Source organism: Lissotriton vulgaris, chromosome 11 (assembly GCF_964263255.1).
Source record: "Lissotriton vulgaris chromosome 11, aLisVul1.2, whole genome shotgun sequence".
In the NCBI taxonomy this organism is placed as follows: Eukaryota; Metazoa; Chordata; class Amphibia; order Caudata; family Salamandridae; genus Lissotriton; species Lissotriton vulgaris.
Window position 1 is genome coordinate 658,569,984 of NC_141699.1, and position 23,044 is coordinate 658,593,027.

At 44.1% G+C, this 23,044-nt stretch overlaps 1 protein-coding gene across 7 annotated transcripts in view; it reads right to left on the reverse strand.

Moving 5' to 3' along the window:
- The window catches only part of SLC19A3 (solute carrier family 19 member 3), a 550,876-nt gene that overhangs the window by 373,850 nt on the left and 153,982 nt on the right, over positions 1 to 23,044 (reverse strand). For all 7 annotated transcript variants that reach the window (XR_015300937.1, XM_086943756.1, XM_086943754.1 and 4 more), the window contains one exon: positions 20,422 to 21,253. Coding sequence is in view for 6 of the 7 variants with exons in the window: in XM_086943756.1 (XP_086799882.1) it covers positions 20,422 to 21,253 (832 nt within the window). In the remaining variant the exon portion in view is untranslated. The remainder of the gene's footprint in view (positions 1 to 20,421; positions 21,254 to 23,044) is intronic.

Sequence of the window (23,044 nt, forward strand, 5' to 3'; positions counted from 1 at the left end):
ACCTCAAAACTCTCATAAATTTGAAAAAAGCTACTTCCGTCTCCAATTCATTTGTCTGATATGTTCTGACAAAGGAGATTCCTTTGCTCAGTAGTTTTTCTTCAAAATTCGACAGTGGGTAACTTGAGATATTAATTACGAGTTTTTGGTCTGACTCCGCAATCCCGTCTTCTTTGCTTGTTCTTTTTCTTTCTCTTTCTCTTTTTCCTTGTCCTCTTCTCGTCTTTTGTCTCCTGATTGTATTGATGGTAAATCCAGTGGTTTGCTCGGTGGAAGATCCTTCTCTAAAAAAACATTTGACGATGTTCCAGGTGTGATATCAGTCGAATCAGAAACCTGAGGACCTGTTTTTTGAGATTGTTGAGATATTATAGGTTGTCTTGCAGTACTTAAATTGCTATCTGAAACCACACTTTCATCTGAAGAAGCTGGTTGTTGTTTCTTGTTGGTGAACCTCCTTTTTGCGTAGACTTCCGCCCAAGTGTATGCTTCAATCCGCTTATATACACATACAATACTACTTTCTACCATCAAAACATGTGGTTTTACAAGGTTTCCATCAAAAATAAATGTATTTCATAAAAATGATTAATATAGATTGGAATATAGGCAGCCGCAAATAAAGTTCACCATCATAAACTATCTATGGAAAATAATATCTGTATAGATTGTAAATAGGCAGGGTTGTTAACCAATTTGATCAGGAAATGGTTATGATAATAAGGAGGAATCTTATGTGGATATGTTTCTCAGTCTAAAATTGATTGTGATTGTTTTCTACCATATGAGTACCAGTTAAGGGGTTAAAAGCTTGAATAGTTCACCTTCGTACCTACAACAAATGCCCGATTAACTTTTTCCACTCATGGCGTTGTAAACAGCAACGCTAATTTGTGAAGAGAATATACCAAAACAAAAGATTACCAATTTTTTTAAATGCGTTCAGAATTTCCCCAAAAATAAAACTTTTTGATATTTGTAACTAACATCGCTCCGAATAATAGCTACACATACTGCAAGTGAAAGTTGGGTTTTTTCTAAAAACATCAGCTTCTTGTTAAAATGCCCTTTTCATAAGGTTGTCATTTTCGAATAAAAATCATTCAATGGCGTTCATTGTCCAACATCCGCTGTCTATGTTTACTCATTTGGCAGCATGAAAGTCACATTAAGTCACATAAAGTTGTCATTTTTAAACAAGAAATAAAAAAAAACACTCAATGGCGTTATCCGTCTAAAATCCGCTGTCTATGTCTATGCATTTCACAGCATGAAAGTTACAATGACGGAAGGACTCGCGTTTATCGTTTAGTTTCCAGCCAGCGAGCTAGGTGACGGTCGTTTGTTTGAACAGGAATAACTAAAGTCGAACGGTAAGCTCTATTAAAAAATGCCACATACACTGAGCGGCATATCGAGTCGATATAGCAGGCTTCATAATGGACTTATCCCTTCGTTTTTTTAGTGTCGTGATCGGAAACCACAGCGAGACCGAAGTCTAACTCACAAGGCTCGCAGGTAAAAGCGTATATTGTTTCCCACTTATAACTCTTTGCAATATCTTTGCATAGAATGGCACACTGACGGGCGATTTTTGTTCTATTTAGGTTTTCTTTCATGTATACGAGACTCTGAAAATATGCAGGTGAGCCCACTATTTGAGTTTTAACATGCGTTTAACTCAGTGGTACATCCTAAGAATGTCTTCGTAATATCCGTTCCTTCTTTTTGTTGTAGATAACGCAGCATAAATAAAACTACAGGTAATTTGATTCGGTATCCCTTACCAAAAATTTCAACCTTTTTGATTTACAAACAACCCTTTACTTAATGGTGGTTGAACTCTCCTTTTTTCAGAACGCTGCCAAATAATTTAAACAAGCAAATAGAGAACCTTATTATTTCCACGCACTTTGGGTAAGGATTAGTTGAGTAACTTTAGTTCGTTGAACTAAACATTCCCATAAGTAACGAAAGTAACATTCTCCTTGTTTGTATCTTTTTTTCAACAGACCCCCGACGAAGGGGCAAAAGCCCCGAAATGCATTGGTTTTTTTTCTACTTTTGTGTTTTGGAAATTATATGTTTGATTGTATCTATAATTCTGTAACAATGAAATAATTACTGATTTCACAAGTACAAATGAAAGAAGATAAAATGTAAATGCGATATTTTGCTGAAATATTGATGAAAATAAATACAACGGTATAACAGGAGAACTATACATTTTTGTAGTGCGTACTAGAGTCCTGGTGATTTATTGCACCAGGCCACATTCATATTTGACCCAATTAAAATAGCCATAAAAGAAGATGTAGTTTACCCAAATACCAAACAGTACAAAATAAGTGCAGAAGTAAAAGCAGGGGTTGCCATCGAAATAAAAAGATTGTTAGAAGCAAACATCATACAGGAGGTAATGAACAGCCCTTGTAACTCGCCCATAATTGGAATCAAGAAACCGAGTGGTAAGTACAGGGTAGTGCAGGACCTGCGCAAGGTAAACAACATTGTCGTTCCTTGCTGTCCTATTGTGCCAAACCCTGCAGTGATTTTGTATCAAATTCCATGGAATGCTGAATGGTTTACCGTCATTGACCTACGTCACGCATTCTTTTCAATCCCATTGCATCCAGACAGCAAATTTATTTTCTCATTTGAATTCGACAGTCATGTCTACGTCTGGAATCGTGTCCCTCAGGGGTACACAGAGAGTCCTTCAATCTTTAATCAAATTCTGAAAAAGTGCCTTGAATCCTTGGTCTTACCTGGAGAATCAGTCCTGGTGCAATACATAGACGACCTCTTGGTGGCGTCTAAAAGTTGTAAAGACTGTGTTGTTGACACCATTGCTTTACTGAACCATTTAGGAGAAGGAGGGCATAAAGTATCACCAGACAAATTGCAGTTCTGTATCTCTTCAGTGAAATATCTGGGGCAGCAGATAGAGAAAGGTATCAGGAAAGTAACCACAGAAAGAATTAGGATAATTCGAAACATGCATCTACCCAATACTCAGAAAGAGATCAGAATGTTCCTTGGAGTTGTAGGATACTGTAGACAGTGGATTGTGGGATTTTCAGTTCTAGCAAAACCATTAATAAAAATGACAAAGAAAGGAGCAAAGGACCCAGTGGATTGGGATGAAGAAAGCATGTCAACTTTTACAAAATTACGAGACTGTCTGTGTACAGCTCCTGCATTAGGGATGCCTGATTATTCAAAAGAATTTGCACTGTTTTGTGACACACGAGACAATTGTGCACTGTCAGTCCTAACCCAAGCACATGGTTTGACTAGAGGTCCTGTGGCATATTTTTCTGCTACTTTGGATCCAGTGGCTGCTGGATTGCCTGGATGCCTGAAAGCAGTAGCTGCAACTTGCATGAGTCTTGAGCAGAGTGAATCCATCATTATGGGACATCCTGTAACTGTGTATGTTCCACATACAGTTGTAATCTTACTGACCCGAACTAAAACCCAGTATCTCACACCTAGTCGACTGACTAAGTATGAAAGAATTCTGGTGGGTGCAGCAAATGTAACCATTACTCGATGTAACATATTGAATCCAGCTACCCTATTACCAGATTCCCTCATTGCAGAGGTAAAGGGAGAGGTTGAGCATGATTGCATTGACCTGACCGAGTTCAGTACAAAACCACGCCCAGATATCAAGGAAATGCCCCTGCCTGTTGAAGATTATGAACTATTTGTAGATGGCTCGTGTCTAAGACATGAGGATGGAGGCCTAAGCGCTGCTTATGCTGTGTGTACATTAGAATGCACAGTAGAAGCGTCCTATTTGTTTGGAGTCAAGTCTGCACAAGTAGCCGAATTGGTTGCATTGGCGAGAGCCTGTTAAAATTGGGAAAAATAAGAGAATAACCATATACACGGATAGCCAATATGGTTATGGGGTTGTACATGACTTCGTCCAAATTGTGGCTGCAAAGAGAGTTCCTGACTTCTTCAGGTACTCCTATCAGAAATGGGAAAGTTGTACAGGAGCTACTGGAGGCAATCCAGTTACCAAAGGAATTGGCAGTGGTCAAGTGTGCTGCTCACAAATCTGGCAATGACTTTGTGACAGCAGATAATCGATATGCTGACCAACTAGCCCAACATTGTGCAAGATATAAAATGTCAGTTAATATCAAGTTGGGGGAATTGTAAACAGCTGCCAACTTATGGTGTTTGAGGATGTACAAACATGGGAAGAACTGAAAGAATTGCAAAATGCAGCAGGACCAAAGGAAAAGAGAAAGTGGAGAAAGTTTGGTTGTCAGAAAAGGAATGAGGATGGTGTCATGGTTTACACTGATGGTATGCCTGTATTGCCTGACAGCTTGCTTGCTCCTATGGCCCGGCTACTTCATGGGGATGCACATATAGGCAGGGATGCAATGGTTCGTGTCTTTAGACAGACATGGTTCAATTCGAAATTCAGGAACATTGCAGAGGCACTCTGCCAGAGGTGCTTAACCTGTCAACAATACAATCCTGGAAAGAAAACAGTAGTTTTACCAGGTACAATCGGAAAAGCAGAAGGTCCTTTTATCAGATTACAAATTGACTTTATTCAGCTACCCCCTTGTAAAGGAATGAGGTACGTCCTTGTCATTGTCTGTCTATTTTCAAAATGGGTAGAAGCTTATCCTGCAAAGAAAAATGACGGCATTACTGTAGCCAAATTGTTACTGAGGGAACTGATAACTAGGTACTGTTTTCCAGTCACAATTGAATCAGACAGAGGTGGGCATTTTCAGAATGAAATAATAGGCCAAATGTGTGAATCATTCAAAATTACCCAAAAACTGCACTGTGCATATCGCCCAGAGGCTTCTGGAATGGTAGGACAACTGAATGGCACTATCAAGTCAAGATTGGGAAAAATGTGTGAATCAACTGGAATGAATTGGATAGACGCTTTGCCCTTTGTCCTGATGGGAATCAGAAGTATTCCAGATCGGAAGACAGGCCTGAGCCCCCATGAGATACTGATGGGAAGAGTAATGTGGCAAGCATGGGTACCAGGACACAAACTGATAAGCATTTCTGATGATTTGGTGCTAGAGTACTACAAGCAACTGGAAGACCAAGTGCATTCTATCTCTCACCAGATTGGGGAAGACGCCGTCACCAGGCCAGCAACTCCAGCCCATAATCTGAACCCGGGTGATTGGGTTGTACTAAAGAAACACACCTGGTTGAGTTGCCTTGCACCGAAGTGGGGAAAACCGAGACAAGTGATTCTTGTTACCACAACAGCGGTGAAGTGTGCAGGTGTGCCAAAGTGGATCCATGCCAGCCATACGAAAAGGGTAACTGAAGATGAAGAAACTGAGGCTGAAGGTTGTGCAGCTGAGGGGTCTCCTGAAGTTGGTCCTGAAGTAGTTGATGAAGAACAACCGAGCACCAGTCAAGATGAGTGGGTCCCAGTAATCGACCTGACATTCGATCCCATAAGAACCAGAAGACAAACCTATTTAGATAGAGAGTGGGATAGTGAGGACGAGACAGGAATAGAAAAAGATAATCAGATCATCGAAATCCATGTCAAATCAGATAATGAGGAAGGTCAGATAGGGATAGAACAAGTAATCGACACACCTCCAAGAACTCCTGAGATTGAAAAGTGACGAATAGAAAATAAGGCGGAAGTTCAAGCAGAAGAAAATCAAGGGTTCGAAGTGCTTGAACAGGATCAGATAGAAATAGATAAATGTGTTCAGGAAGAAGAAATTGAAATAAAACAAAGCCAAATCCAGTTACACCTGAACCAGGCCAGCTTAGTGACCAGGCAGAAGAAACAGACCCAAGACCTGGAACTAGTCAGACAGATAGGGAAAAAGAAATCACTGGTGCAGATGTGCCACAACTGAACGAAAATAAAAGAGCCAAGTAACAGTGCCAGTCAAAAGATTCAAGAAGAAGAACAGGGAACCAAGGTTCATTAAAAGACTGAGACTAAGACTAAAGACTGTAGAAGAGAAACTTGAGCAAAGAAAACAGGCCTCCAGTAAAGCAGAACAGTCTGGACTAAAACCTAAGAGAAGAAGTGCTCGAATAAAGAGACAAAACAGTAAATATCAGAATCCTGAATGGACTTATCTGGTGTTGGAGGAATTTGAGAATCTTGATATAAGTGACGAAAGTGATGAAGAATTGATTGCTAACCAGAGTACCGAAGAAGAAGAACCAACCTGAAGTTGCTCTGTGTAAGAAACCTGTATAAAGTTACAAAGAGGGGTTGAAAAAAATACTTCTTTTGAGCCAAAATGTCTGATTCCAATGTGAATGGAAGACCTAGACTTAATTGTTGTAAAACATGCTGTCAAATATGTATATGTAGTATAGCACTAGTTCTAATACTATGGATAGGACTGACTATAACCATTCCTTCTATGATTAGTAAAAACCCAATTCTGTACCCCAATAATAACCTACCAGATGACACTGTAGAATCACACACTAGAAGTACACCACAAAGTATAGACGTACTAGACAGACCACTTAGCCTGGAACAAACAAAACTAGATTTAGAAGCCCCAGATGAGGAATAATTACACTTTAACAAGATTAAGAACAAAACTCATTTAAATGTTTTCGCAAACCTTTTAGTACACTATGTAGAGACAATGGAAATAGACGACTGTTATGTCTGCATGAAGCTACCCACTTCAGTAGCTGAAGGTGTAACTTACCACCATTTGCCCTTAACTTATGGAATTTACTGCAGTATACTGACTAGCTTATTTTACAGAAGAGGACCGTTACAGTATTACTACTCAAACCTTGACGTGACATTTTCTGAAATCCCTGTTTGAAGAAACCTGAACCCTGTACATATGAGTCGAGATGTAGCTAAATACATGGGTGATTATTTTCTAACTGTAGGAAAAATGAACATAGATGACGCCCACAAAAATAACTTGACGTGTTCTGTACATGAAAAGGAGAAAGAATTTCTGGATATGGAGAAGAGAAGAGAAAGTTTCCAAAAGAAAGCTAAAGAAAAAACTCAGAAAGTTCCTAAATGAACAGAAAAACGATAGGGAGCCCCTCAAATGGTGGAGCAAATGCTTCCATGTTTCTGGATTTCGAAAAGAAAGGGAAACTTTGTCTTCACAGAGAAATGACTAGTTACTATAATAACATATTCATTGATTCCAGTGAGTGCGAAAATAATTACAAAGTAATTGGGGGCTGGGGATTCAAATATGGGTCAGAGCCAGTGTTTCCTGGAATTTATTTTATATGTGGAAACAAGGCTTATTTCAAAATGCCGGACCATTGGTACGGAAGCTGTTACTTTGGTAATGTCTTTCCAAAGATATACCATGTGGGGAAAAGCACTGGAAGCACTGAAAAGACTAATAAATTAGCACGCACAAAGAGAGAAAGTGCCGGAGAAATAGTGGGAGATATTTTTAGTGCATTGATACCTGCAGTGGGAGTGACTCTGAATGCACACAGAATTTGCAAATTGTCGGCAGTAGTGGATCGGTTATCTACAGACACTGCTGGAGGTTTCCTGATGGTAAATACCGAAATGGTTGCGATCAGATCTATGGTTTTACAAAACAGGCTTGCTCTTGACACCTTATTAGCAAAAGAGGGCGGAGTCTGTAGAATGTTGAAAGCGCAACATTGTTGCACTTACATATCTGACAAAAGTGTGGAGATCAAAAGTTATGTGAGGAACATTACAAATTTGGAAAAAGAGCTCAAACCACTGGAAGTTGACAGTGCCTGGAAGAGACTAACTGATGGTCTCTCCTCTTTAGGTCATTGGTTTTCTAACTTAGGGAAAAGTCTTTTAAGTAAAATACTGATGCCAATCATGGGGATAAGTATAGTAGTGTTTATCATATTCATTTATTGTAAATGTCGCAAACATCAGAAAAAGTACACTGTGAACAAGAGAGGAGTGAAGAGAAATGTGGATGAAATGGAACTGGAGGAACTGAATAATCAGATTTATAAAAAGGGTGAAAAATTTGCACCCTAATAAAGAAACGAAAGAAAAGATGAATCGAACGCTTGAAGAAATTGAACTGGGAAAAATGTGAAAAGTTGGCATCTGGTTCCATTAATAGTGATGATAGTAAATATCATCAAAGAGGAGATTGATGGAGCAAGTAATCGCAAGTTCAGTGACTTACTTGTATCAAGAACCTCAAATAATGTTAATAAATTAATTCAACTTGTTTGTCATACTAATATTGCACATTTTACACTACACGGGGTGTCCTAGAGACACTTACCTGTGTTTATTAAACAGTTATAACGCTTGGCTCTAAAATGGCCGCTGCTCTGCGGGAATTTAGACTGCGCATGCGACGGTCATACCCATGTGATGTGACGCACTCGCAGTCCTGGAGGGAACTTGTTGCTCATGCGCATATGGCTGAGATACCCACCACCCCCTCTCAACACAATCCCCAAGAATGGGAATCCGGAAACAGTTCTGAACTTTTGGAAGGCGGGAGGGAGTTACCCTCCCGGCCGTATTTATTAAAATATGAAACAAAATTAAAACATTAAAATAACAGTTTCATATCATGTACAATTTCATTTCCACATTCCGATGTTTTGGCTAACCTTAACACATTTCTAATACAAAGGTTCTCCTAGCCGATACTAACATCCTTACAAATGCATTTCAAATTGAAATTGTACATCCTAACGTTAAGGGCCAACGGCAAGGTCGTAACCGGTGTCAGATCCCTAAACCAGAACTCCCCCCTCACTTGTGAGGGGCGGCCGCACAGAGGACTGCACCTCATGTGCACATACCAATTTCCCTTGTCTTGACGGGGGCCCCTGTTAACTCGACGCTATCTTAAGGGTCGTCCGAGGACTCGTGTGAGGTGTCTAGAAGGTAGCGTAGACCCCCCTCCCCACCCCACACAACTTACCACATCTGCCGTCGCAGATGTCCTGGCCCCGGGAAATTCCCAGGAGGGGCCCGTAGCCCCTCCTATCCAGGGAGGGGCCTTGACCGCCTTCCCTTTCCTTTAGGCGTCCCGTCCTTAGAAGGGACAGCCTCCCCGTTGAGGGGCCAATGGCCACCTCCCCCCGGGCGCTCCCATCCATAATGGGTGACGCCCCCCCCCTAGGGATCTTCCAATGACTGCTCACCGATCATGACCTTACCGCCACAGGCCGGATAGTTGACCGGCTATCCGGACCCCCCACAAAACTCCTACCTAAAGGTCATGCTGTAAACTCTTTATCCAAGCTACGAGGTCTCCTATGAGTTAAGAATTCCCCACCCGGGACAAATGGACCCCATCCTCTAGATACATATTGTCCCCCCTGATACAACCATGAGGAATCGAATGCAATGTACTTGTACGGAACAGTCTACCAAGCTTGTTATTCACCTTTTTCACAGAATGATTTATAGCCGACACTGAATTAGCCCCCCGCCACACCTTTCGTGAAATCATATGGGACCATGCAATCGTGCACCCTGGAACCCTTCTCGCCAACCAACTTACTGTGGATAGTATCGCCTCGAGAAGTAGTCGTCTACCAGTGGTCACCAAATCATTGCCCCCAAGATGCACTATGATTATAGATGGCGGTGACCTTGTCCGCCCTAACAAACCCTCGAAAAAAGGTTGAAACTGGTCAATACAGAGCCCGCCCCTTCCGTAGAAGGTCACCCTGTACCCGTATTCCCCAGCCATGTGAATCATGTCACCTGCTTCGAATACGTCCGCGGCACGCCTCACGTATGAGTGGCCCATGACCCACACCACTTTATCCTCAGCCGGTGATCTTTGACCGCTGGTTCCCAGGTGTCGGGTCGACTGCACAGTCCGCCCCGCCTTGTAAGCTTGCGAAACTGTAAACCAAACAAAAACAAGAAGCGTGAGTACATCATTTCGGCTTCACAACATGTGCAACCGCACATACCTTTTGTAACAATTCGAGGACCAACGCCCCAATTGTTTCACCTTTTCCACACTCAGATCCCTGGCTGTAGCCTCTGTAGCAGCCCCTATCCAGAAGGAATGGGTCCCAAACTCGCCCGGGTTCAAGCCGGCGGCCGAAATTGCCATTGCAAGCACCCGCTGGAACTGAAACCTCGTCAGTGGGGTGGCATCAGCGTGTCTCAACAAGGTCCCCCCCCATGATGCCGCCCTCTGCGCCAAATATTCCTCAACGCATACGACGGGGCACATGGGAGATCCGGGAATCCGATGGACTACAACGCTGTCCCCGATCGCACCTTGATCGGTCTTGGACCTGGCAAACGAGACAATCATCGTCTCCCCCTTAACTTGAATGTGCTCTCGGCACAGTCCCCCCCCCGTATCCTGCTTGTTTTTTGCCACCAGTTCGCTTACCCGCATAGCCCCATGGAATGCTAATGCAAAAGCGGCCCGGAATAACACTGTTTCTGACTGGGATGAACATGTCGCAGGGAGTACGGACAGTAACAGGGCCAACCTTTCCAGACCTATCGGGTGCCTTTCATCTACTCTGCGACCCTCAAGGCGTTGCCACCCACGCAGCGCTTTCTGTACTACGAAAGACGCTGTAGGGTCCTGGATACCATGAGCCCATGCCATGAAGGAAATGGCAGCCCGATGCCTCTGGGCCGTGGCTACCGATTTGCCTGCCTGATGTAATGACAGCAAAAACTTTACGACAAACTCTTTCTGGCCCCAAAGCTCCCCCCTAGCAGAACCCAAAAAGGACCAATAGGAACGGAACGCCCCTTCATATGCCTTCCTTGTCCTGGGTGCTAAACTCTCTCCCACGAGGTTTTGTAGTTCGGGGCACCGAGAGACCAGAGAGCTTCGGGAAATGGTGCCGCCACCGGGTCCGCTGTGGGCAGAAAACCCCAGAAGGCCTGCATACGGAAACGAGAAAGCGCATCAGCAGCCTGATTCAGCACCCCTGGCACATGTCTCGCCCTAAAGAGCACGTTCAATTGCATACATAGTAAAACAATTTCCTTGAGCAATCTCAGAATCCATTTGCATCGTCCTGCCTGACTATTGATACACTCAACCACGGTCATGTTATCAGACCAGAACACCACAGAGTGATCCCGAAACCCCTCAGGCCATGTTTTCAAGGCCACCAGAATAGGGAACAGTTCGAGAAAAGCAATGTTACTTGTAAGCCCACACTCGTGCCACCATGACGGCCACGTTTGAGCCGACCAGTGATTACCGAATATGGCGCCAAAGCCTATACTCCCCGCCGAATCTGTCCACAGCCCCAACTCCTCGGAGGACACCGCCGGCTTGTTCCAGACAACCCGACCATTGAAATCCGCCAGGAATGCCAACCAAATGCGCATGTCCTGGCGAATCTCTGCCGAGAGCCTTGTGCGGTGGTGCCCCTCTTTAAGACCGACCATGGCTTGTGCAATCGAGCGGGAAAAAGGGCGGGCCATTGGCATTACTCTAAGGGCAAAATTCAACTGACCCACAGTCTGCTGCAATTGATGCAAGTTCACCTTAGTCTCCCTAATACATGTTTCAAGCGAGGCCCTGAATTTCCTCACCTTTTCTTTGGGCAACCGGAAGCAACCTTCTTCGGAATCGAGCTCTATTCCAAGAAACTCGAGCGAAGTTGATGGCCCCACAGTCTTACCTGGCGCCAATGGCACACCAAACTGACTCATCAGACCACAAAAGTCTTTTAAAGCCTGTGCACATTCTGGGTCCCCGGCTGCCCCCAGGAACAGAAAATCGTCAAGATAATGCATAACATGCTGAAACCCCATCATTCTTGTGAATGCCCATTGCAGAAAACAACTGAATTTCTCAAAATAAGCACAAGATATGGAGCATCCCATTGGCATACATTTATCCATGTAATAGCGCCCCTGAAACATAAAACCAAGGAGACGCTGATCGTCTGGGTGTACCGGGAGCAACTGGAACGCTGACTCGATGTCTGATTTGGCCATCAGCGCTCCGGGCCCCAGGCGATTCAACATGGCGACGGCATCATCGAAAGATGCGTACCGCACCGAACACACCTCCGGGTCTATCGCATCGTTCACCGAAAGACCTCTTGGGGCTGACAAGTTATGTATCAATCTAAACTCACCCGGGTCCTTCTTGGGGACCACTCCCAAGGGCGAACAAACAAAATTAGCAACTGGTGGCATCTCGAATGGTCCGGCAACCCGACCCCGGGTCACCTCTTTCCCAATCTTCGCTTGTACCACCGCCGTATTCTGCAGGACCGACAGTTGGTTCCTACAATGTGCTTTACCCTGAAAATTCCCCACTGGGATGCGGAAACCATATGAAAAACCGTCTCGCAACACCCCAGCGGAGACATGACCCGGGTATTCATTGAGCCAAGGAATCATTGCCATGGTATCAACCGGGGTAGGTAAAGGCGCCCCTCGGACTATTTCAGACCTGTTTGGCGCTCCCCCTACTTCCGTTATCACCCGTTTTGGCTCTACACATGGTCTCGGGATGCGAGGACTGTCCACACCCCCCACAGTCGTGCCTAAACTTGCATGACCCCTGGGGCCTTGTACACTTTCCCCTGTTAAAATTCCAGCAGACCCCTTTTTTACCTGTATTGCCATTCGACCTTGAGTGATGCTCGTTACTTGAACCCGCCCGAAAGGGCGCCCCAGATGAATGGCGGGAAAACTCGCCCCCGTTTCCCCCCAACAATGGCGCCTTTAACATGCCTGATTTCTCCATTTTTTGCCAGGAAATGGAGTCGTAACAATCCCACGTCAGACAAGTGTCGAACTCCTTGGCCTTACGAAAAATATTATCATAACAAAACCACTGATTGCCCTCATATGTCTGAGAAAACTCCATAATACGCGTCTGGTACACGGGTAACTCGGCCAACAGTTCAGGCCTCCGTTCCCCCATAATTGAAGTGAATATGCCAAATGCTCTGCCCCAATTACCTATCGTCTCATCGACTCTAAAAGAGGCCATCTTGGCGCGCCAAACACTCGGGTGCATAAACTCTTTTTGAACTTTCACGTGCTCAATCTCGTAATGATCAGTTAGCAAAGAAAACATGTTTACATATTTCTCAGCCCATATCCTCTCCTTGATTTCCATCGGAATATGCTGAGCCACTTTCTCCCTTCGCGAGGGTACGGACCCCTCCCCCGCAATCGGCAGTAGCTGCTTACCTGAACTAGAAGCTGTAACCGTAGTCGCTGCCGAACTCATGCCCGCTGCGGGTTGACCCACTGGAGCCTGCGGGGGAACAAAAGGACATGGTGCCTTTGCAGCCTCTCTTGATTGCCGCAACTGCCTCATTACTGCCCTGGCGTCATCTGCCGTAGCCCCCTCACTCTCTTTCCCCAACCACGCTGCCAGCTGTGCAGCCAACTCGGGAGGCATATCCTCCCCGTTCACAGGGGTGACTACAACAGGAATTGGTTGCCCCTCCTTCGGGACCGGGATCGGCGCCTCAGTCGGTGTATCAGAGTGCGCCGGCGGCACCTCGGGAACCGGGGCCTCTTCCCCAGTTGCCCCCTTCTTGGCCCTTCTACCTCTCCCGTTAGGGACTACTCCTGGCAATGCTGGTCCGACGACTCGCTTAGGGCCCCCTACACCGTTCATTGCCGCCATCTGTTTCTTCATCTCGGCCATGTCTTTTACGAGCATGCGGAGCATCTGATCGGTTCCGACCCGCTTTCCGGCCTTCTTGCTCGGCCTTCTCCAACGCTGGTTCTCTGGAAGAACAAAGACAAGAATTAAAACGCTCAAAAAATGGCTCTTCGTTCCGTCTCGAGCTCACGTGCAGCGGGGAGGTGCAGCTTCAGAGCACAGGAACAAGAGGATGCTTCCTTGGCTTATCGCTCCTTTTATTCTTCTTCGGGCGGGCGTAAACCCACCTCCTTCCGCCTCCGGGGGCGTGGCGGACGGCTTTAGTGTCTAGGACAACCCACTCTTGGGCGGGAAAAAGCGCGCCCCGGCTACGCCGCTTTGGGCATACCATCCGAGACGCGCCTCCCGCCCAAGATGGCTTCCCGGGGGGGTCGGGGCACTCCACCATACATTCGGGGGGACCGAGTGGTCGCCCCTTTCCAGTACTGCTAAAATGGCCGCTTTGTTTTCTCACGTGCTCTGTGCTTGCATTGCCGCTTTTGCAAAGCTGTCTGTTCTGCCTAACTCCTAATGCTATAGTTATTATAAAGTAAGGGGTGTAGTATAGCCAATCACGGTATACAGTGTATTCATTTTTTCCTGTGTTTCTAAATTGTTTTTGCTTACTTTGCATGTATCATACTCCTTGGGCCTGGGAGGCGCATGCTACTCCATATTTGAAGCTCCTATGGTCCCAGTCACGTGATGGGGGAAATTAACCTGGCCGCAGTGGAAATCAGCCAGCTGGCAGCCGAGGCCAAGATGTTCATGAGAAACGACCTGCTACCCAGCAAGACGAAGCTGAACTGTACCTGCATTCGCAACATTTGTATTAAACCTACTATGTACCCTATTGTATTCTAAAAATCTTATGCCATGGGAACCGGAATGTAAGGGGTGGGTTCGAAAATGAATATTAAGCCTTAGAAATTCAAAATTTTAGGAGGTACGATGACCTAATCTCCTCCTTTGACCAATCAGCAATTAGGGAACCTTTCACTTGCAACATTTATGGGTGGTACACTGACCCGAAAACAGTATAACTAGTCTAGTTTTAGCTAGAGAAATTGTCCGACTTGTCCGAATAGCTGACCTGTCACTGACCCAACGAACTCTATAGGTGATTGATACAGAGAGCTGCGGAGCACTCTGTCCGTAATTTTCACAGACTCAATCGGGGTTTGGGAAACCTTAAGTGCTGGCGAAGCACTTTGCTGGGAGATTCGAGAACCCAATCGGGGTTATTGGCAGATTCCTTGCAGAGAGGGGTAGCGCAGGCGTTGCATCCGAAGCTGCAGGTGTTGGTCGTACCCTTTGGTGAGCCCGGTCCTGATCCAAATCCTGGGGTTATCCTGTCCTGACTGTCCATGAGCTGTACCTGCTCTCCTACTGGCAACCTTAATCTTTGAGGGTCCCTTCCCGCCTTTTCTAACTGACCCGTGGCCAGGGTTAGTCTTCAACCTACCCTAGGTAAATATAACTGAGTGTGGGTGTTTGTCTATTTAAACTTCTCTCTCTTGTCCTGAATAAAGCATAATTGCCTACGTTCTTTACCCTGTTTCCTATAAATAAGGTTTTCGTGCAAACTTGTCTATTAGCATGTTCCATTTTTCCCTTACCTTTAGTCAAATATTGAATCGTTTGCATATATAGGTTGCTCCATTCTTACCCTCCCTTTAGAGAATAAGCACATCTGGATAAATCAAATTGCATAAGTTTTGTTTCTTATAAAACGTTAGTGAAACTCGAAAGTCTGTTTTGATTAGTATGTTCCCTTTCTTTACCCGCCTTTAGTGAAGTTGTGAAAGTCTGTTGACCTAAAATAGCCTGTTCCTTATTTCTCCCTTCCCTTTATTTTTCGATTTCTAAATGTTTCTTACTCTCATTCATAGCTATACAATCTTTTTAATTCTAGTTATAGACAGTTTGATCTGTGTAAATTTGTGGCTCATGGCATTAGATGATGAAGAGAATTAGATGAAGGTGTTGAAAACTTCTTGCGTCTGTGGTTATTATAAAGTACAAACCGTTATTTCAATGTTGCCTGGTATTTTGGTGCTGTCTACTTAATCCCACAGCTAGCTCCTGATCCATTGTGATCTTAGGTACCTGTTACAAGGATTGGTAAGTCAGGTACACGGAAGTAGAAAGAAAAAAATTTGAATTGCTGATAATAGTGTGTAGGTTACCTGATCAAATATATATATAAAGTATATATGAAAATTATTTCTATGGGCCCGAGTGTGCATTATGTTTAGTCGGGTGACCTGCACGCTCTATCAGTACAACTAGAGCTTTAGGTGATAACTTGTCTAACAATACCCAAGTTACTTTGTTACAAAAGTGAATTTGGATGCCACATTGAGTATATGAGGCATTGTTTGGGTAGTGCTGCAAGTGGTTGAAACTATCTGCCTCCATCTTCTCTCAGGACCCTTTCCTGTGGTCTGTTGAATGTTCGCTCTCTCGTAAAGCATTACGCTGAGGTAGCCCTTTTAATAGAATTCTCACATTTGGATATACTATTTGTTACTGAGACCTGGGCCAAAGTGGATTGTGGGGTGGAACTTGGTTGGGCTTGTCCACCGGGTTACCTTATAAGACATACCCCTCGAGTCTCTGGTAGAGGGGGTGGAGTAGGATACATCTTTAGAGACTCAATCTCCCTCTCGCAGCTGGTGGTAAAAGAGGTGTTGGGGTTCGAGCTCATGGGTTTCTCTATTACGGCCCAGGGCGGCACTCTGGTAGCAGGTCTCTTATGCTACAGACCACCTTCTCTGACCACTTCGGCCCTTAAGTCATTGGTTGATTTGATCTATGACCTCTCAAACTCCCATGCTAGATTTTCAGTGCTAGGCGACTTCAATCTTTGGCCCTCTGGCCCTCAAGATCTGGCCTATAGAGAGCTTTGCCAAGCGTGTAGCAATATACAACTTGTACAGTTGGTTCTGTCACCTACTCACGCTAAGGGGCACACTCTAGATCTAGTATTTGCTGATAAGGAGCTGGTTGCAGTTGAAGAGGTCGTGGATCAATGTTGGACCGACCATGCACTGATTCTTATGTCTATTTCTTTGCCTGGTCCGTTAAGTATAAGTGACCCGGGCGGTACCAAGTTCAATAGGCAATGGTCTCGCCTTTTAAGGGAACCAAACCTACCCACATTACTGCCCAGAACCTTCACTGTGGAGGATAGTGTGGATAAGAGCTATGCCGTCCTCTGCCAGCAAATCTCGACATCAATGGATGAGCTGGCCCCTTTGCGGAGGGTGAGGGACAGACCTAGAAGAGCAAATGCCTGGTTTACCGGCGATCTTGGACAGCACAAGCTCCGCCTGGAGGAGAGGATATAGGGAGTCGGATAAGGCAGCATATAAAGCGGCCTTGCAGGAATACAAGACCCAGCTAAGGAGGGCCAAAACACAGTTCCTGGAAAACACCTTGGCTAAGGCCCCTAATAAGTCGCAGACCCTGTTTAAGTTGGACAATAATCTAGCCAATCCGTCCTGAACAGTGCCAGCTATCCCGGCCTCTCAGGAATTATGTGATTCCTTGGCCCTCACGTTTGAGGAGAAAATCAGGACAATTTTGAATGGACTCCGTGTTTCTGGGCAGTCCGCGTTGTCTTTATCTTCCTCCTCAGAATTCCCCCACCATTCGGGTTCTGAATGGGATGACAACAAGGAAGAGCTCCCCCAGCTGTCCTGCTTTCCTATCCCCTCGTTGGAGGAATTTTGCGGCCTGGCCAATGGCGTGTCCTCAGGATCACCGCTTGACCCAATGCCACATAAGATCTTGAAGTCATTCCAAGACGAGCTGTTTCCCCCGCTCTATTCCATCTGCTGTCAGTCGTTGACCACAGCATCAGTTCCAGACAGTTGGAAGTTAGCAATAGTAACACCATTGCTAAAGAAGGCCTCTCTGGACCCTTTATGCTCGGCCAATTATAGGCCCATTTCGCTTTCACCATTTGCGATAAAAATCATCGAGAAGTTGGTCACGAGAGCCTTGTCCAACTTCCTGGAAGCCAACTCCTGCCTGGATGCAGCCCAATTTGGCTTCAGGCCGGCCCATGGCACCGAGACCGCATTGGTTACTGTGCTGGATGATCTACGAACGCGTGTAGACAGGGGTAAGTCAGCATTTTTAGTGCTGCTCGACATGTCGGCCGCGTTCGACGCGGTGGACCATGCGGTTTTACTGGGCCGCCTTCGGAGCGTGGGAGTAACTGGCCTGGCTTTAAGATGGTTAACATCTTATCTTTGCAACAGACAGCAAGCTGTGGCGTTACCACCATTTCGATCAGCCACATGACAGGTGAATCAGGGTGTCCCCCAGGGGACAGCGATCAGTCCGATCCTTTTCAACCTATATCTTCGACCCCTGGTAGACCTGATAAAGTCATTTGGCATATCAGTCATCAATTATGCCGATGACACTCAACTGATCTTTTCATTTGAGGGTACAGAGACAGTGTCGAGGGACACCTTTCACCATTGTATGTCGGCAACAGCAGAATGGCTGCGAGTTAACTCGCTTCAATTTAATGGGTCAAAAACTGAGGTTCTCCATTGCTCCCTAGATCGACTCCCCCGCCCGCTACCGGACAACTTCTGGCCAACTTCAATCCCGGGCACGGTGGAGGCCGCAGAATCGGCCCGCAATTTGGGAGTTCTGTTTGAGCCCAATCTGCAGCTTGACGCCTCTGTTAATAGGACCGCGGCGACTTGTATGGGCTTGCTTCGTGCCCTATGTAAGATCTTGCCGTTACTTCCCCTGGGAGCCAGAGCAGAGGTAGTGAGTAGTTCTATTCTCAGTAGGTTAGACTACTGCAACGCACTACTTCTGGGGGCCCCTAAGACCTTGATCCTAAAGTTGCAGAGGATTCAAAACATGGCTGCCAAATTGGCTCTATCTCGTTCACGCTCTGCTTCTTCTTCTGCAGCACTGGCTGATCTTCATTGGCTACCTGTCCAGCAGAGGATTGCCTTTAAGGCCTTATGCCTTGTCTGGGACCGATACCGCTTCAAAATATTTTCTCTTGGTATCAAGCTGCCAGACTTTTGAGATCTTCCTCAGCGTTCCTGGTGACGGTTCCCAGGATCAACAGCGTGAGGATGGGCAGCCATGCCTTTAGTTTCACAGCCGCCACGTTATGGAATACCCTACCTCTGGCGCTGAGGAGTAGACAAGATCTGACTGCCTTCAAGAGGGATCTTAAGACCTACCTGTTTCCAAGAGCAATGTAGTGTGCCTCACCTGATGGAATGATATGGTCTCAGCGCCAGGATACCCTTTGGGTGACAGCCGCACTTAACAAATATAAATACATTACATTACATTACATTTACAAAGTGATGTAAACCCGGGGAAGCATCAAATTTTACGCCTCCCGAGTTGAGACGTAACAAGGAGAAATATGTTAATTTCTCCTTGTTTTTTCCTCTTTCCATATGCGCTAAATTCTGCAGCCCACATTGGAAGAGGAGAACGCCTTGTAGGAGTGTTTTTGTGCAGGAAGGTGTCCCATCCGGCTTAAAAAGAATCCTGCCTGCAACCGAGGAACCCTTACACCATGGTGCAAGGGTGCCTATGTGGGGTTAGGCTGCCAAAATGGTGCAAGTACAGACCGAAAGGACAGGAATGCACGATTGTGAGTAAATACAGTGCATTCCTGCCCTTTCACCTCAGCATAGGGCAGTGCAACAAGGTGCCTTGCTGCACGGCTCTACACCCAAATGCCATAAATGAGGCTCTATGTGTGCAGTGTGCACACAATGACAGTTTCAGTTTCTCTAGGACTATCGAAAAATAAATATAAAACTGGTAAATCAAAAATAACATTGTATCTAAAAAAGTAAAATTACCCAGTAAAGTCAATGTGCATTTACAATGTTCTCACTCGTCATCTCCTGTGATCACCATGCAAAAACCTTTTGAACTAGGGGGCATATTTAGAAAGAATTGGTGCAGCACAGCTCAGCAAGCAAAGTTGCTGTGTTGCGTCAACTGAAGCGAGAATAACTGACCCATATCTTCAAAGAAATAGTGTAGTTCGACTCTCTCCCTGCACTGGAGCTCTCTGGGGTGCCAATGCAGGCACTTTTGTGCCATAGCGCAATGGTGCATGTATTGTTGTCAGAATGCAGCAGACATGCAAAGAGAAAATAACAACGAGAATTACAGATATTTCTCCTTGTTATGTCAGCCTCAGGCAGGCACACCATTTTGATATAAACCCAAGTCTATATATCTTCATAATTATGGGTTTATGTCAAAAACCATAGATGGAAGCAAATTAACACCTGTGGACCACCCAATTTACTCCTGCAATGTACTGTGTTGCTTTACTGTTTCTTACAAAGCCATGCAAATCAACATTTGCATGGCTTTGCAAATTTTTATAGGGCTGCATCAGAAAAGTGCTGCAACCCAGACGCAAAATCACATCAATTGTATCTGCAAAGCAACCATTCACCCAAGGGTATCTTGCCACTGCATAACAGATGCTTATTGTTACCCAACTCATTTTATCGAGCTCAGAAGGATGAAAGGCTGAGTGGACCCACTGGGATTTTAATCTATGCTCATGAGATCAAACACAGGCCCCCACAGTGGACGCATTAGTCAACAAAGCCACCAGAAACAGCAAATCTTTGCAAATCAGGTCTTTTGTTTACACAGCAAATTTACACAGTCCCTACGTATCACTCCATTTACCCAAAGAAAAACTGGTAAATCCCCATAATACATTTAGACCCAAATGAAATACTGGCTTCACTGCAATGCTAAATTAACTTACCCAAAAGTGTTGCAAGAGCTTCAACCCCACCGTTGTATATTGTGGAGTTTTGTGATGGCTCGACGTGTTCCCAAAGAACCTGGACGTAGTTCAAAATCTGATTATAGCCAGCGGTGGCCAATGCCCACCACAGTGACCAGTATATGAGTTGCTTTGTAGAGTAACAGTCTTTTAAGTCCATCAGCAACTGCAGAAGCACTCGAAAGAAATGTCTGTGGCTATTGCTATGGAGAGGGTCCTGGTCTGACAGTTTTCCAGCAGTGTCTAATTCTGCTGGGGAGACATTTTCACCACGGCTCCCTTTATCTTCATTAGTAGTACGGGGGTGAGGAGGCTTGTTTTCAATTGCTTCTGTTTCCGTTGTTTTTCTTGACAGTTTTTTATGGAAGAACATACTTCTCTTGGGCATAGGTAGAAAAAGAGAGGCTATGAAAGCCACGCATACTGAGCACAAACTTATTACATTTAGGTAAAAATATGACACACCTCCTAAGGACACCAGAAGTTGTCCTAGCACTGATCCAGCTGTGAAGCCAATCAAGGAGATGCTTCTGCAGTAGCTCGTTACTCTCTGATAATGATCAGAACTGACAACACTGTAAATATAGGCATAGTAGGCTATCTCAGTGGCTGTAACTAGGCCATAAACAAACTCCATTACCTGCATGGCAGGGACTCCGCTGGCAAATAACAAAATCAACCACGTAGTTATGAAGCTAATTCCCTGCAAAATAATGACAGGCTTGTATCTCAAATAGTCCGTAAGCAGAAATACAGGAAATAACAGCGCCAGATAGGAATATGTCCAAACGGGAAATATCTGATTTGTAACCTGTTGAGGAGATAATAAAGAGTTGTATTATGATTTATTCAACATGATTGTGAAACGTGTGTAGCACACACATACATATATCAGACACATCTAACACTTTTACATACTTTAAATACAGATATAGACAAACTTTAGTGCATCCATTTTTGGAAAACAAACACACACACAACAAATACACACAACAGATCCACACAAACACTAAACAGAAAGAGAACACAGGTGCATGAGCACCCCAACATATCGAAAGACAACAATTTCACATAAACTACATACACCTAACCTACATAGACCTAACCAGTACACCGCAAGCTACGTTTAGAAGTGCCTATTTACAGCCCCTTGTGCTGCTGATACGTTACTTTTTCCCATATTAACAATGGCAAACCGACAGCGCAAGGGTATTGTAAATAAGCCCCTGAGTTAGTAGATGTGGAGTTAAGAAGCGTAAATGTATACTTACCTCGACGTTGTAGTGTTTAGCGATGTAGTGGAAGTGATAGTTCGGAAAGTTGATCTTAATGACCTTGATATAAGTTAAAACAACTATCACACATGTATTGTACAGATGTTCTTATACAAACATACACAACTTGTACTCATGGCCATCAACAAACATACAGCCTACAAACACAAACACACACCAAACACACATGCATTCCCACCAACCCCACTTCCACCAAACACCTATATAGGTCAAACACATACACACAGGCTCATGCACACACCTCACGTGTACAAACCACATTCACTTACTTTTCTTCAAACATCTTTGCTTAATAATAACATGCTGTCTGTTACAAGAACATGCTTGAGGTTTTAACTGGAGTAGACAGTTGTTCTTCCATGGTCAATCAATGAGGATAAGGCTAATAGACTAAAGATACTTTGTGGAAGCATCAGTCTTCTGAGAATTCAGGAAAGTCACTGAAGTGTGTTGAAAATTGGGATCCCTTTTTTTCAAGTGGAGTCCTCCCCCCATCAAAAGGGAGTAAAGAATATGTTTCCTTATAAGGAACTAATATTGTGTCCACATCCTTGTCATATTTAATGGGTCATAATCATAGGGCATGATGTATTTGATGTTTGGATAAGACATAGAGGTGTAAATATCGGGAAGCAGAAATATCGTTAATAAAATATTGTGATACATTAATATCGTAATCAAAGAGTATCGTTGACAAGAACACCGTTTTTTGAGGTAATAGAATTTTTATATCAATGTATTTAATATCATTTTTAGTAATATAGTGGTTAAAAATATCATTACTTAACTATTTTAATATGTTTTAGTTTTAATATTAATTTTATGTGCTAATATTGTTTATATACCTGTTATTTATTTAAATATAGCATGCATTTTATGTGATTTACATTTTTATTTTTTAATACATAATTTTAATTTATAGTGTCACAATGGGTTGTGGGGTTTGGAGGGGATAGGGTGAAACGTTTATTAGGTAATAATTAATTATGAATTGTTTAATACATATTATTTAATTATATGATTGATATTTATTAAGTAAATTATGTAATACTGATTTCTTTTCGTTACATGTTATTTGTGGGCTTGTATAGGGTGGGAAGAAAATTAGGTAATAATGAAAAAAACAATTCTTTATAGATTGTTAATTAATTATTTAATAGCTTTTTAGTTATGCAAAATATGGAATACTGATTTATATTAATTATATTTTAGTTGTGGGCTGCTAGGTTTGTTGGGGTCTAGAGTGTAAGTAACTTTTTTTTTTAAATTGTATTCCTCATATACCAGAAAGGGGCATTCTAGATGAC